This window comes from Ursus americanus, chromosome 34, assembly GCF_024610735.1.
Source record: "Ursus americanus isolate L20-20 chromosome 34, mUrsAme1.1.p, whole genome shotgun sequence".
NCBI lineage: Eukaryota > Metazoa > Chordata > Mammalia > Carnivora > Ursidae > Ursus > Ursus americanus.
In genome coordinates, this window is record NC_142160.1 from 10,976,369 (window position 1) to 10,991,406 (window position 15,038).

A 15,038-nucleotide genomic window follows, 5' to 3' on the forward strand; every position below is an offset into this window, starting at 1 on the left:
TTGGAGCACTTGCACACCCTTCGTTTCATCCAAAATTCACTATAGCCCTGTGTGGAAGCTAGATAAGCCAGTAGTACCTGTAGTTTAGGTGAGGATCTGAAACTCCAAGAAGCAAAGTGACTTGCCCACATCTTGAAGCCAGTAAGTACGTGGTGGAGCCAGAACTCGAACTCCATCTCCTGGAAGTAGATGAGCAGAAACAAGTAGGTGAATGAACAGGGCTTTAGGGCCAGTGGAGAAATATTCCTTGCATCAGTTCTTGGTTCTGACTTCTTAAATTATTTATAACATATCTTTTATCTCCTTTTGTTCTCTAATTCTCCTTCCAAGAGGAAAAGAGATGAAGAGTACCCCAGAATGCAAAGGAACTTCTTGCCCTTTAGGTTGGGAATTTGCATTTCAAATGGCCTGAGGAAAGGGTTTTTGTTTTTACCTCTAGTGGAACACAAAGTCGAGTTATAGAACTAGGTGCCCATTGCAGTACCTGAAGAGGAACACGGGGATGTGAGTAACGGGGTACGCAGAGGCCAGTCCCAGAAAATAAAGGAGAAATAGAGTTTGCACTATTTGTAAGTAATGTGCATCTTGGGAGGTTTAAGGATTCTGCAGAATCTGATAATGACATACTAATTCATCTCCCAAGAATTGTACGGTGGAAACAGCTCTGCTCCCAGACTGGAAAGATGGACTGTAGAGAAATTTTGCAAATGACTTGGCATGAGACCTCCTTCGGAGAGGCCTGATGCACATTCTATAGGACTTGTCCCCAGGTTTTTGAATTACCCAAGGCAATGCTTTTCAAACTTTTCCTCTTTCCCTTTCCCCTTCTTTCCCTCCTCCTCTCCTTCCACCACAGAAAGACCCACATCTTGCAAACAATCATGGATGCACCTCCATATCAAAAACTTGAACAAGCCTTTCATGGAACAGTGCTTATTCTGTGGATGCATTCTGAGAGGTTCCATTACATTACATTTTTAAAATGCTGTTCATAACTTACTAAATCGATTTCAAGAGTCACTAATTAAAGTTGTAGCCCACAATTTGAAAAAATCTTGTCTGTTGTAAGAGATTGCCCAGGTCATGCCTGGTCTTAGTAATACTATCAAGGATAAAAGGGGCTTATGTGCCTTTGCTGAGATGGCATTTTACTCCTGGGCCATTTGGTTATTTAAACCTGGAATTCGTTGGGGGGAAAAAAGTTCCATTTTTTTAAAAAGATATTTTGCCACTGTTTGCTAGGATTACACAATAATTTAGCTATCACTAGCTAGGGCTGCACAAAAATTAATCTTTAAAGAAATGTAGCAGTAGGCAAGACCTACGTTGGACTAAGAAAAATATGATCCATTTATATGTCCTGCTGTTACATTTCATGGGCACCAGATAGCTTTGCTGGTAAATGTCTTAGAAACTGGTCAGCTTATTTTTTTTCCATTTAAGAAATGCCCAAAATATACCAATAACAACCTGTTTGCAACTGTGCAGTAAGACTACAGCTTTTAAGATAGAGGAATTATTGATAGTATGAGAAAGAAATCATCACTCAAGCTGTCTCAGCCTTCTGTTCTGGGCTGAGAGGCTGGCTGTTTAACCAGTAAGGAATTGTTACCCATGGAGATGCTGTCTTACCCTTCCTTATTCTTTCTTGTCAGCTTCCTAAAGGGGTGGGGGTGGACCTCAACACTTTCAATCATTGTGGTAAGGTCTGATGCTAACTTACTGTAAAGTACTTGAAATTTATTTTAGAGAACAAACTGGTGGTTCCCGGGGGGGTGGGGTGGTGAGGGGATGGGTGGAATAGGTGAAGGGGATCACTCATCGTGATGAGTACTGAGTAATGTACAAAATTGTTGAATCAGGGGTGCCTGAGTGGCTCAGTCAGTTAAACATCTGCCTTCAGCTCTGGTCATGATCTCAGGATCCTGGGATTGAGCCCTATGTCAGGCTGCCTGATCAGTGGGGAGTCTGCTTTTCCCTCTGTCTCCCCTGCTTGTGCTTGTGCTCTCTCTCTCCCCCTCTCCCTCAAATAAATAAAATCTTAAAAAAATAAATTGTTGTTTCGTTATTTTGTGTACCTGAAACTAATATAACATTGTATGTTAATTATACTTGAATAAAAAAGTGTTTCTTTAAATCTACTTCATAACTTTTCTAAATGGTAGAAAGTTACTTTGTTTTGGAATTACAAGATTTTGAGTCCAGAACGATAATAATAAAATTTGAATGTGCCTCTTTTAAAACCTGGTAGGTTATGGTAGCTTCCTAAAATAACCAAAATTTATCCTTAAGCTAGATATTTTTACAAGTTTAATAAGTAAGAGTCTGAATAGTATTTAAAATACTTTTAAATATGCATACTTAGTAAAATACAGTGTGTTTTCTTTTGAGAGCAATTCAAAGTTCATAAACTCCCAGGACATGCTGGTTTTAGTTAAATACTTTATTGCTTTGCCTGGCTTACTGATCTGTTTTTGGCACTGAAATTTTTTCAGTGCCAAACCCCACATGTCTCAATTGTTAGGCATGAAGGGAATACTTTTTGCAGTGTCTTCCTGTAGGCAACAGGATTGTCAGCAGAATATGTTTACTGAGATGTACTGAATTGGTTTTTTTGTTCCCAGTTTAATGTTGTGTTAATTTTAATATTCATACAGCCTTCACCTAGTTTTTCCATTTGTTAACATTTTGCCACATTTGTTTTCTTTCTCCTTTCTTTCCCCCTTTCTTCCTCCTCTCTTCCTTTGCCACACTACTTTTATCTCTCAGTGGTTTTTTGGAACTGCTTGAAAGTAAGTTGCAAGGGTGGCCCTTTACCCCTAAATATTTCAGCAGGTATCTCCACAGGATAAGAACATTCTACATAACTGTAATTCCATTACCGGTTCTTAAGAAAATTAACATTAATACCCCTTTTAATATACTGTAGTAGGTTCATTTTGAAGTTGCTTCAAAATAATGTAACCCCCTTGCCACCTCTGTCCCACACTGGATCAAGGATCTAGTGAAGGTTCATGCATACATTGGGTTTTTATGTCTTTTTTTAATCTAGAACAGTCTCTCTGTCTTCTTGTTGTTGTTGTTGTGTTTTTTTGTTTTGTTTTGTTTTGTTTTTTTGGACACTGACTTTTTCAATGAGTCCAGGCTAGCTGTCCTACAGAATGTCCCACAGGCAAAATTAATTTTTCATAAATATTTTTAAATTGACCTAAAAACTGGACTAAGTGTTCTGAAGAAGTGGATGAAATATGTATATGTGTTTGTCCCCTAGAGTACGGTCTTCGGCTTGGGAGTCAGATCTTCATAAAGGAAATGACCAGAACTGGTCTGGCAACTAAGGATGGCAACCTGCATGAAGGAGACATAATTCTCAAGGTGGGTGTACCAGGGTAGAGAACAACTGAATTCATGTTTGGCTTTCTAGTCCAAATTTCACATCTCAGTTGCTGACACAGTGAGGCTTTGTTGAGATGGGAGGCATCAGTGAAACAAAAGCTGGGAGGGGCCAGCAGGGTGAGTTTTATCACAGAAACCAGACATGGAGATTTGTAACAGTGTAATGTCAGTTAAAAAAAAAAAAATCTCAGTGAATACCTCCTCCTTCCCTGTTTCTTCGAATTTTAAGCTCCTATTCCCTAAACTAAGGAAAGATGAGAGGGAGAGTTGGTAGTATATGAATGCTGCATATTTAATAGTTTTTATAAACCTCTTGAATCAGGAAACATGTTCCAGTAGTAAACCAAACTATTGTCTTGAGCTTGGAAGTTAAATAAATTAGCAGAGTAACTTAAGTATACCACAGCTCTCTCATGCCTGTATTTGGGATCTAGTCATGCAGGGTTAAATTTAATTTAAAGGATCATTCATTTTTATTCAGTCAGTCATCTTAAAGCCCGTGTCTGCTTGAATAGCTGAGCAAAAGCCTTTATACTTTTAGGAGGGAAAATACAAACTTTCTGTCACTGTGAGTAGTTGTACTGCATGTAACATGACCATTCCTCATAAACACAGATAAATGGAACTGTAACTGAGAACATGTCTCTAACGGACGCCCGAAAACTGATAGAAAAGTCAAGAGGAAAACTCCAGCTAGTGGTGTTGAGAGACAGCAAGCAAACGCTCATCAACATCCCATCATTAAATGACAGCGACTCAGAAATAGAAGGTAAAGAAGGAGAGGCTGTGAGCTTAGCTGGAAGCAAGGAAGGCTTTGCTTTTGCATTCTCAACTGAATTTAGCATAGCCATCTAGCTGGAAATTAAATTTCTAACAAAAGCTTCTCTTTTAAACTTTACGGTAAGTGGTGGTGATTTCCTTATTAAAGTGTCTGTTGAAATTTGTTTTCCAATATGAAATTCGGGTGCACTCGTGAACTCCCCAGTGGACTCTGATTTAGGCCACTGAAAACAAAACTTATTAGTAAAAAAAGTGTGTATGAGTGGTTCAGAGACCTAAGCACATCCATTTGTAAATTGCTCATTTCTTGCACTTTCTTGTAGATTTTTAAAAAGTAGATATGAATATTTCCAACAAAGAGGGTCATATGGACGATAGCTAAAATAGGTAGACACTGCAGTGAAGAATCAGTCAGAATGGCTGAATATTGTGGTATTCATTGATTAGCAGTCTGTGTCACCTCTTTTGTCTTAGGAAGCAATATTCATTTCTTGAATATGAATTATACATGGGGTAACATTTTAACCATGTATAAATTACCGATAAAAATAAGTAGCCATGATATTTCCTAATTATCTAGTATACCTTCGTGCAGAAGAGTTTAGAAGATACTAAGTTCTCAAGTTTGAAGACAGATGTGTTGGTTTTTTAAAGAAATACTTTTAAATCTTAAGACTTAGTTTAGCTTCCATTATATCAAAAGTCTAATTTGGTTACTGCTATGAGTGCAGTGCAGGAAAACAGAGCATGAGAAATATTCCCAGCATGCCAGGTGCTTATAGGTTACTTCCTTGCTATTCTAAGTGTGGTCATCAGCCCACCAGGGGCGTGAACATTCAGGAGCTTACTAGAATCACAGAATTGCAGGCCCTGCCCCAGAACAGCTGCATTCTAAAAGATCCCAGGTGATTCATACGCACATTAAAGTTTGAGAGGCACTGCTCTGTGTGGTTAAAAATAAGTGTATACATATATGATCCAGTAATTGAATTTTGATTCCTCAGTAGCAGCTTTGAAGGAAGTATAATGAAAGGGGAACATAAAATTCTGAATTTGGCTTCCTCTTTATTAATTAATGCCTTTCCCTTTAGAGGCTCAGATTTTCTTCAAGGGAAGACTGCTAGACTAATAGCACAGTTAGTGCCTGCCTCTTTTCCATTTCCCATGTTGCCTTACCCAGAGAATAGTATCATTTCTGGTACAGGTCTTAAATATTTTAATAAGTCTTTCCTTATTTTTGAAACCAGATATCTCAGAAATAGAGTCAAACCGATCATTTTCTCCAGAGGAGAGACGGCAGCAATATTCCGATTTTGACTGTCATTCCTCAAATGAAAAGCTGAAGGAAAGGCCAAAGTAAGATGATGTATACTTCCCCTCCCACGCGACCCCGTGAGCGTACACACCTACATATTCGTGGTTATGTTGTGAGACATTAACATGATGTGTGCTTCAGTTCAAGAGAGGACATGCAGAACAGATGGTCCAGGATGGGCGCCACACCCACTCCCTTTAAGTCCTCGGGTGATACTGCAGCTGCAATTGGCACAGAGAACAGCAAGGAACCCAGATACCAGGAGGAACCACCAGGTGAGGGTCCTTTAAATGTGTTCAAAAGTGTGTGCTTGGTAATTCCAGAGGGCGACTGGAAGCAGAGAGAAATTTTAAAAAATCATTCTTACACGTGGAAGAGGGACTCCAGTCTTTCTCTTTTAATATTGAAAAAACATAAAGAATAACAGCCCTTCCTGTATGCCAGTAGATTGGTCACATTTTGTTATATTTGATGAGTTATGGTCCTTGTGTCATCCCTGGTCCCAGCCCAAACTGTTCTGCTCTTAACATTTCTGACAGCAAGTGTGTCAGTTTCTTCCCCTACTCAGCTACCAGTTCTCAAGTTCTCCAGACACCAGCTGGTTGTTCTGGCACTGACTACCCATAATTAGTGTAGACCCCACAGGTGAAGGACCTAGTCCAGTAAGAAGCTTCCACTTCAGACACCATTCCCAGTTCCCAGATGTCACCTGTACTTCTGTCCAGGCGGCTCTGAACTGAGGGATTCTACAACCCCCTCCTCACTCAGGTTTGATAATTTGCTAGGTTGGCTCACAGAACTCAGGAAAGCCCTTTACTTACTATTACCAGTTCTTAGAAAGGATACACTGAAGAACAGCCAAATGGAAGCAAGGTATAGGGCAAGGGGCACAGAGCTGCCATGTCTGAGAGGACATCTCCAGGCATTCCAGCCTTCCCAGTATCTTGATGCGTTCACCAACCCTGAAGCACTCCAGATTCCATAGTTTATGGATTTTATGGAATCTGTGTCATATGCGTGATCAGTGATTACCTCAGTCTCCAATCCCTGTCCCCTTCCAGATGGTGGGTAGGTAGGCTGAAAGTTTCAAGCTTCTAATCATGGCTTGCTCTTTCTGGGACTATCTAGGAGTTATCTCTTTAGAAAAAAAGATGCTCTGCCACCCAGGAAATTCTAAGGGATGTAGCAGTTCTGTGTCAGGAATTGAAGGCAAAGAGCTGAAGATGCTCCTGGCACCCCTACCACTGGTAGAAACTACAGGGATTTTAGGAGCTGTGTATCAGGAACTGGGGGCAGAGACCAAATATATCTATTTCCAATCCTGTCACAGTCACATTTAGTCTTACTTGATTAGATGAAGTCCTTTTGTCTCCTGCCTCTGATCTCCATCCTACCCCCTAGCCCTGCCCTCATCACCCTAAAATTACCATCATGATTTTACATGCTTAAATATTTATTGATGGAAAAGAGAGATTTATGGGGTTTTTAAGTTATAAAAATACTCTCTTCTTTTGGATGTGAGTGTGCACCTTGCATTTTGGAAGTGTCATTTGTTACCCCACTTACTTTGAGAAACCACTGGCACCTGCTAATGCCTCAAAATTAAACTTCACTTTAAAGACTTACTTTTGATGTTTGATGTGTTGGCTTATATGTAGCATAAGGTACAGACTTGAATTTTTGTGGATTTTATGATCTTTATAGAAAGAGACTCAATCCTATTAGTCCAGGTTAATGATAGATTTTTTTTATCCACAGCTCCTCAACCAAAAACAGCCCCAAGAACTTTTCTTCGTCCTAGTCCTGAAGACGAAGCAATATATGGGTATGTATTTCAGTCTCTCTTTTCCTTTCTCCTTCCACACACCTCAGTCTCCTTAACTGAAATCCAGAAGAATGGTGTTTTTAACAACAGATGATGATTTCGCATATAACTAGCCACCTTTAACCAACCTCTATTGCTGGTGTTTATGAGAAAGAAATAACTTGTAGGAAGGTAAAATGTGGAATTGGGGGAACTTTGTGATGTTAACTTTGAATGCTTGCCTATTACCTGATAAGACTGCTTTTCCAGAATGTGATTTTGAGTATTTGAGTTTACGATCAGTAACTCCCAAACAGGTGAAGTACTGCTTCACTACAGGGCCTCTGTAGGGGCTGCAGTATCCTGATGATCCCAGGGTGTGGTGGGAGGGGAGAAATGACACAGTGCTCTGCTCTGGATAATGAGAACCCCTGGCTCAGTGGTGGTCAAGAGTAGCAGCTCCTGGAGTAGGATCAGGCCTTGCTGAACCCAGACTGTGGTGGCAGTAGGCTTTCCTTTGGAAGAATCCTGAACTGGGAGTCAGATGGCCTAACCCTGCCTTTTGTTTGCTTTCTAATCTTGAATGAGTGTATTTAAACATCTGTATTTCTACTTACTAACCACTTACGTGGGCCTACTGATACTCATCTCACAGTCCCAAAAAAGATAAAATGGTAAAAATGAGAGCTTTATAATATGTAAATCTCTCTACAGATGAAATTAAATCTTTCACTGCTAATGTCGGTTCCCCCTTTACAAAGAAAAATCTCCCATCTTTCTTTTCTAAAACTGAACTCATTGCAGTCCCAACACCAAAATGGTGAGGTTTAAGAAGGGAGACAGCGTGGGCCTCCGGTTGGCTGGTGGCAATGACGTTGGGATATTTGTGGCTGGCATTCAAGAGGGTACCTCGGCAGAGCAAGAAGGCCTTCAAGAAGGGGACCAGATTCTGAAGGTAGGAAAGACCATCCCTGTTTCTAGACATTACTGGGAAAGAGTGGGGTTTTCTGAGGTCTAATGTAAGGGAAGGGGAAGTAGTCTAGCTTGTGAAAATAGACTAGCTACAGGTTTGCTGATGCCAGGTGTAAGATCTGTTTCCCTCAGACAGGCCCTGTCTTCTCAGTCCTGGAACCCAGAACTCATGTGTCTGTAGGAATTTATAGTGTTCAAGACCCTTGCAAAGATTATTAGTTTGCTTAACAAAAAAAGTGAGATTCTAACTTAAGGCCTGGGAGGAAGGTCTCTCCTTGCTAATGTTTGGTTTTTGTTGATTCCCTGTCTGGTTGTCACTTTAAGGCCGCGTGCTGTACTTGAACAAAGGTGGATATTGGCTTAGATCTTTAGACTTGAATCCTGTCTCAGCCTCTCATTAGTTCTGTGACCCTTGTTCAACCCTGAGACCCAATGGGGATGAGAATACCTGCCTTGTAGGGGCCCTGGGAAGATGAGAATGGCAAACACTCACAAGGCATTTAGCAGAGTTTCTGGCACTAAATAGGAAGGTCAGTGTCTGCTCTCGCCGTTGGAAAATAACAAGTTGCTGCCACTCGGAATGTTGTTTACATCTAAAATTGACCAGGAACAGTTAAACAGATATTGATCCTTTTAAGGTTACTATATGTATGTTTATATAATCTGTTGGTTTTAAACAATAAACAGGGACGCCTGGTTGGCTCAGTCGGTTGCTGCTTCTCCCTCTCCCTCTGCTCCTCCGCCCTGCTTGTGCTCTCTTGCTCTGTCTCAAATAAATAAAATCTTAGGAAAAAACCCAGTAAACAACTCAGCTTTGACATTTCATGAGAAACATATGTTGTCCATTGACTTCTGAATAAACGTCAAGAATGTCAAGTATCTTGTGATATATAAAAATATAGACCGTTCCTAGGGAACTGTCTTTACTGGAATTTCTGCTTCTGTAAACTTGCATTTCTTGAGTTATCAAGCGGTCTGGTAAAAGCATCTCAGTTCAAAGGAGAGGGGAGAAAAAAAGTTGCACAATTCCCAAGGAAGCAGGCAACGTAACACAAAAATAGGTGGTTGGTCCTCTTCCTTCTTGGCTCTTGGCTTCATTGCAGTAGTTCAGATTTCATCTGTGGAGCAGATGAAGGGCAGACCTTGATCAAGAGCTTTGCTGAAGCTTTCCAGTGATATTCTAGACCCCCTTTGGCTCTGGTCAGAGTCCTAGAAGACTAAATATCTGAGTGAACCTCATGGTACCACATGATCCTAGGAAATACCACTTACCAAGTGCTACTGATAAGAATCCCATCAGAGTGCCAGCTCATACCAATTTACTCTTGAGCTGATGCCAAAGAAGAAAAAGCATTAATTTCTAACTAGTGTGGGGCCATAGGAAGTCAGGAATTTGCAAGCCTTTGCTCATGAAGGTTCAAGGATAAAATATTTTTGTATCCTGGGGGAAGAGAGATATTCTGAATTCCATGAACAAAATAGTGAATTCACCTCCGGGCTTGACAAACCTCTCTGTAAGTTGTTAAAGATGGGGAGAGTCATTTCCATGGGTAAAAGTCATGGTATGCAGTGTTTATACTTAAGAAAGTGCCTTGTTTCCTGTTAATCACTCTGGTGAAAGACAAGGAAAAAATATGGGAACTGCCCCAGTAATCCCATCTAAAAGTCAGACAATAGATGGTCCTGGTTCTTGGGTGTGAATAAATTTTCTGTTAAAGGAGCCCTCAGTTCTACAAAGGGGTAAAAAAGATTGAGTTCGCCTACTGGGGCAAAGAAGCTGCTATACAGTCAAAAGCTGTAGCTGATACTGAATCCTTTTCAGGATCACAGCAGACACGGCTGGCCCCTGTAGACTAAGTAGATAATGAAAGAGGGTATTTCTTGGAGAGGACTGTACAACCTAACCTTCCATATCAAAGTGCTGCTGTCCTGGCCTTTTTAACTGTAATTTATTTCGCTGTTCCTTTTCATGTTCAAATTGAATGTATGTGGTAAACTCTGTTTACCATTTTTTTCTATTGAGGGTTTTCTAAGTACAGCTCTTCCCTTTGTAAAGGTGGCAGCCTGACAAGTGGAGCGAACGTACTAGTGTGCTGTGGCAGGATATACGCCTTACCAGTAACAGAAGTCTATGTGTTTTCATGCTTGGCTTGACTGTCTCGTTGCTTATTATTTACCTGGTATGGTTCTTATTTCTCTTTCAGAAACTTTCAGGGATGCAAAAGAGAAAGAAACTCCCTAAGTTTTTAAATGTAGTTCCCACGTGTGACTTAATTTTGCCCACTGTATTTTTGGCTTGATGGAGGGTCCATCTCACATGGCCATAGGATGGACAGAGAGACCCTCAGAGTCTTCCCTCAAGCCCTGTGGCCTTGTCTTATTTAAATAAAGGCACATACAGTGTATATGAAAACATGTGGCCGTACACAGATACAGGTATAGATATATAAATGGCATAAGAAAGGATTAGATTCTAAAGTGTGATGATCCCTCACTGGGGGATAGAGAGATGGGAATGACAGATGCCTTAAATGCTAAATATTGTTTCAAAGGAAAAGTTAATGAGATTGCTTTAACAAATTACTTCATTTCAAAAGCACCAAGTGTCAACCTAATGCGTATTCTTACTTAATCACAAATTCCAACCTTAAATTAGGCTCCATTAATGACTTTTTTCAGTGATAACTAAAGGATTCTGTAGTCCTCAGTGATTGAAAAAAATATTTCATAGGAATTTTTTATCTTCTTTTTACTTCTATATTATTAAAATATTAGGTACTTTAAAATAATTTTTATACTTAACTTATTTGTAATTCTGTTTTAAAATGGTTTTAAAGGTACTGAACAAAGATTTCAAATTGTCTTTTTCTTTGTGCCACATTTCAGTTTTACTTGCTTTCTAACATCTTTCAAAAGCTAGTGTCCCTTGTTTGGTCAGTGGGGGATAAATGTGGCTCATTGCCAGAAGTAAGTGTGTGCCAGAAGCTGAAATATATAAGCCTGTGTATTAGGCTAATGGTCTCCCATTATAAGGATAATGCTCTTCAATTTCATAAACAGATATTAAAAACCTTTTAGGTGAGAGAAGCTATAGGAGAAAGGTAGAATTGGATTTTTATTTTCAGGCTTTTCTTTGAATCAATTTGAAGTATTAATACCTTAAGCTGGGCTAGCATGCCTCTTTGCCATAAAATTCCATCACTCCCTGTAGCATTATAGTTACGTTTCATAATTGTATGTTACCTCCCTGGCCATCTCTGTGGGAAACTCAACAAGAGACAGACACACAAGCCTAACAAGAAATTTTAATATGATCCAGTGACAAATCCTTGATGGAATGGCATATTTGTGGGGAGACAGGAAGGTGTGGTGATTCGCACACAGCCCAGGCCCATGGCGGGTACTAGGCGGGCTTGAACTGGGACATTAAGGACTTTTTTACATCTGGGTTTTGCTTTGGGCAGGCCCTAAAAAAAAAACAGATCAAAAACTTAGGTGGCATCTTTTTGTTGTTTATTTGTTTTTGTTTTGTTTTTCTGTTTGACCTTCCTACAGGTGAACACACAGGATTTCAGAGGATTGGTTCGGGAAGATGCCGTTCTTTACCTGCTAGAGATCCCGAAAGGTGAAATGGTGACCATTTTAGCTCAGAGCCGAGCTGATGGTGAGCAAATCTGGTCATTAGTTTAATTCGGGGAGAGGGGGAGGGATGAGAGAGGTATCTTGGGACCAGAATAGCTAAGTCTGGGTATTAAAAATTTGAAGTATATCTTCATACTCAATTTCTGGGTCACAGGTATGTGGAGAAAATTTGGGTACCACTTAATGTTCCATAGAAGTGTTTTCTTTGCACCACCTGAAATAATTTTACCAGTTGTGTCAATTGGGAATAAAACTGCTTTTCTGAGCAGTGGTCTATCCTTAAGTACTGTTTGGAATATACTGACTTTTCCATATGAAAGATGCAAAGGGCCACGTCTTTGGGTCAGCTTCCACAGTAACGCTTACCAGTCTGACAAGTTGCTATACCCTTGCAGGCCTCATTGTTCTCATCTGAAAATGGGGGTTGATGGCATTTTCCCAGTCGGCTTCAGAGGTTGATTGGCAAGTGTTATCAGCGGGTTCTCTAGAGAGACAGAATCCATTGGGGGTTTGTGTATATATAGATAGAGGTTTATAATAAGGAATTGGCTCACATCATTATGGAGGCTGGCAAGTCCCAAGGACTGCAGGGTGAGTTGGCAGGTTGGAGACCCAGGAGAGCCAATGATTTGGTTCCAGTTCAAGTCGGGAGGCCTGACAATTGGAAGAGCTGATAGTGTACTGACAGTCTGAGGGCTCGCAAGCTCACAACCCAGGAAGACCTGATGTTTCCGTTTGAGTCTGAAAGCAGGAAAAAAGCTGATGTCCTAGTTCTAAAGCAGGAAGAGTTTGTTTTTTTCTTTTTTGGAGAAGGGTTCACCTTTCTGTTTTATTCAAGCCTTCAACTAATTGGACAAGGCCCACCACACGAGGGAGCACAGTCTGTTTTACTCGAGTCTACCAATTTAAATATGAATCTCATTCCATAATACCCTCAGTTAACACATACAGAATAATGTTTGACCAAATACCTGGGCGCCCTGTGGCCCAGTCAAGTTGACACACAAAATTAACTATCACAGCAGCTCATGAAGTTAGTTTTTTGTCCTTCCTATTTGAGACCTGATTCCCTTAGGGCCTGTCCACTGAGTTTACTAAATAAAGAGAAGTAAAAAGTGATCAGAAATAGAAGAAGCTGGTAATTCTTCAAGAAAAGACCTCTGGCTAAGCAGACTGCAACATACAAGAATGCTTTTGTTTTTCAGTGTATAGAGACATCCTGGCTTGTGGCAGAGGGGATTCATTTTTTATAAGAAGCCACTTTGAATGTGAGAAGGAAACTCCACAGAGCCTGGCCTTCACCAGAGGGGAGGTCTTCCGAGTCGTAGACACGCTGTACGATGGCAAGCTGGGCCACTGGCTGGCTGTGAGGATTGGAAATGAATTGGAGAAAGGCTTAATCCCCAACAAAAGCAGGTATCTGAGATCACATACTCCCATACACCTCTCTTCAGCTTTCCCCCCATAAATCAATTACAGTCCCTTCCCTGCTCAGAGAGAAAGCCCCACATGACTTCATCATTTGTCTTCGTGTCCTCTTCCATCACCTACTTCTGGTTCATGAGAAGTGGCCTGGGACTGTGAGATAGCCACCAGCTGGTCGGCTGTATTTAGTTAGCATCATGTCATTGGTTGTTGCGCCTGGCTGGTATTTAAACAGTTTCCTATGGAGTGTCTTGCACAGCATACAAGCAGATACTGGAGTGGCTGGAGCGCATCAGCACAGCTCTCAGAGACAAGGTGGACTTGTCCACTGTCTGGCCCTCATCCTTGGGAGAGGCTTATGCCCCCCAGTTAACACTTGTTGGTTGGCTGACTGGGGAAAGTAAGAAAGATAATTGTACTTTGGCAGGGATTATGGTTATGTTTACTGTATACCAGCCTACCAGAATGAGCCAAGTTTATTGTGTTTGTTACTGAGCTATTTCTGGTAGCTTCTATGTGAACTCAGCCTTTCTCTGCTTCCACTGGGTGAAGAAAGTCTCCACATTTCCCACTCTGTGAAACCTCTTCCACTGTCAAGCTGCATCTTCTTTAATCCAAGCTCATAAACAACATTCATTTGTGGATTTTCTGGCTTTAGAGATTTACTACCTGTGGTTTCTTCTCTCAGAGCTGAACAGATGGCCAGTGTTCAGAATGCCCAGAGAGACAATGCTGGGGACAGAGGAGATTTCTGGAGAATGCGTGGCCAGAGATCTGGTGTGAAGAAAAACTTAAGGAAGAGTCGGGAAGATCTTACAGCTGTTGTGTCGGTTAGCACCAAGTTCCCGGCTTATGAGAGGGTTTTGCTGCGAGAAGGTAGGGAAGCCAAGTGGGGCCAGGAAATGATCTGACTGGGTTCTGAGGCTGTTTTTCTTCATTTTCAGACTGTAATAGGTTCAGACTCACCATACTACTTAAACCAAAGCCAGGCTATAGAGTTGCAATCATATTCAAACATGAAATAAGACTTTCAAAAAAGTGAGCAGTGCAAACTCATATATGGAGGTGTATTTCCACGTCTTTAGTTTTTTTTAATACTACCATTCAGAAGTTTATATATATTATCTATAGCAAAGTCTATTTTTGATCCTGGGGAGGGGAGTGAGGCATATTCAGAAAAGAGCAGGGCTGAACTGGGGAAGGGAGAACATAATTTCTTTCATTTAGTCATGTTATCACTAGCCTATAAAATACTTTCGCTTCTTATCTCAGTAGCTGAGGAAGTGTGTTTCCATGGCTTTTCTTGTCTCATTTCAGCTGGTTTCAAGAGACCTGTGGTCTTATTTGGCCCCATAGCAGATATAGCATTGGAAAAGTTGGCAAATGAGTTATCGGACCTGTTCCAAACTGCCAGTAAGTCTGCTGATTTCCAGTTTTTATTTTGAAAAATATCTAACATACAGGAAAAATGAAAAAATAATGACCCGCATCCCCTTCACGTGGAGTCACTGTCACCTGTCAAAAAGTTTGCCTTATATATCCTCTACCATAGACATAGACACACACTTTATTTTTTATTTTTTTATTTCTTAAAGATTTTATTTATTTATTTGACAGAGAGAGAGACAGCCAGAGAGAGAGGGAACACAAGCAGGGGGAGTGGGAGAGGAAGAAGCAGGCTCATAGCAGATGAGCCCGATGTGG

At 40.7% G+C, this 15,038-nt stretch overlaps 1 protein-coding gene across 7 annotated transcripts in view; it reads left to right on the forward strand.

The window, feature by feature from the left end:
* Positions 1–15,038, forward strand: part of TJP2 (tight junction protein 2) — a 114,123-nt gene that overhangs the window by 85,080 nt on the left and 14,005 nt on the right. For all 7 annotated transcript variants that reach the window (XM_045772602.2, XM_045772601.2, XM_045772599.2 and 4 more), the window contains 10 exons: positions 3,272–3,375; positions 4,012–4,165; positions 5,424–5,532; positions 5,633–5,766; positions 7,250–7,316; positions 8,100–8,250; positions 11,823–11,931; positions 13,115–13,325; positions 14,023–14,210; positions 14,652–14,747. In XM_045772602.2, coding sequence (XP_045628558.2) covers positions 3,272–3,375; positions 4,012–4,165; positions 5,424–5,532; positions 5,633–5,766; positions 7,250–7,316; positions 8,100–8,250; positions 11,823–11,931; positions 13,115–13,325; positions 14,023–14,210; positions 14,652–14,747 — 1,323 coding nt within the window. The remainder of the gene's footprint in view (positions 1–3,271; positions 3,376–4,011; positions 4,166–5,423; positions 5,533–5,632; positions 5,767–7,249; positions 7,317–8,099; positions 8,251–11,822; positions 11,932–13,114; positions 13,326–14,022; positions 14,211–14,651; positions 14,748–15,038) is intronic.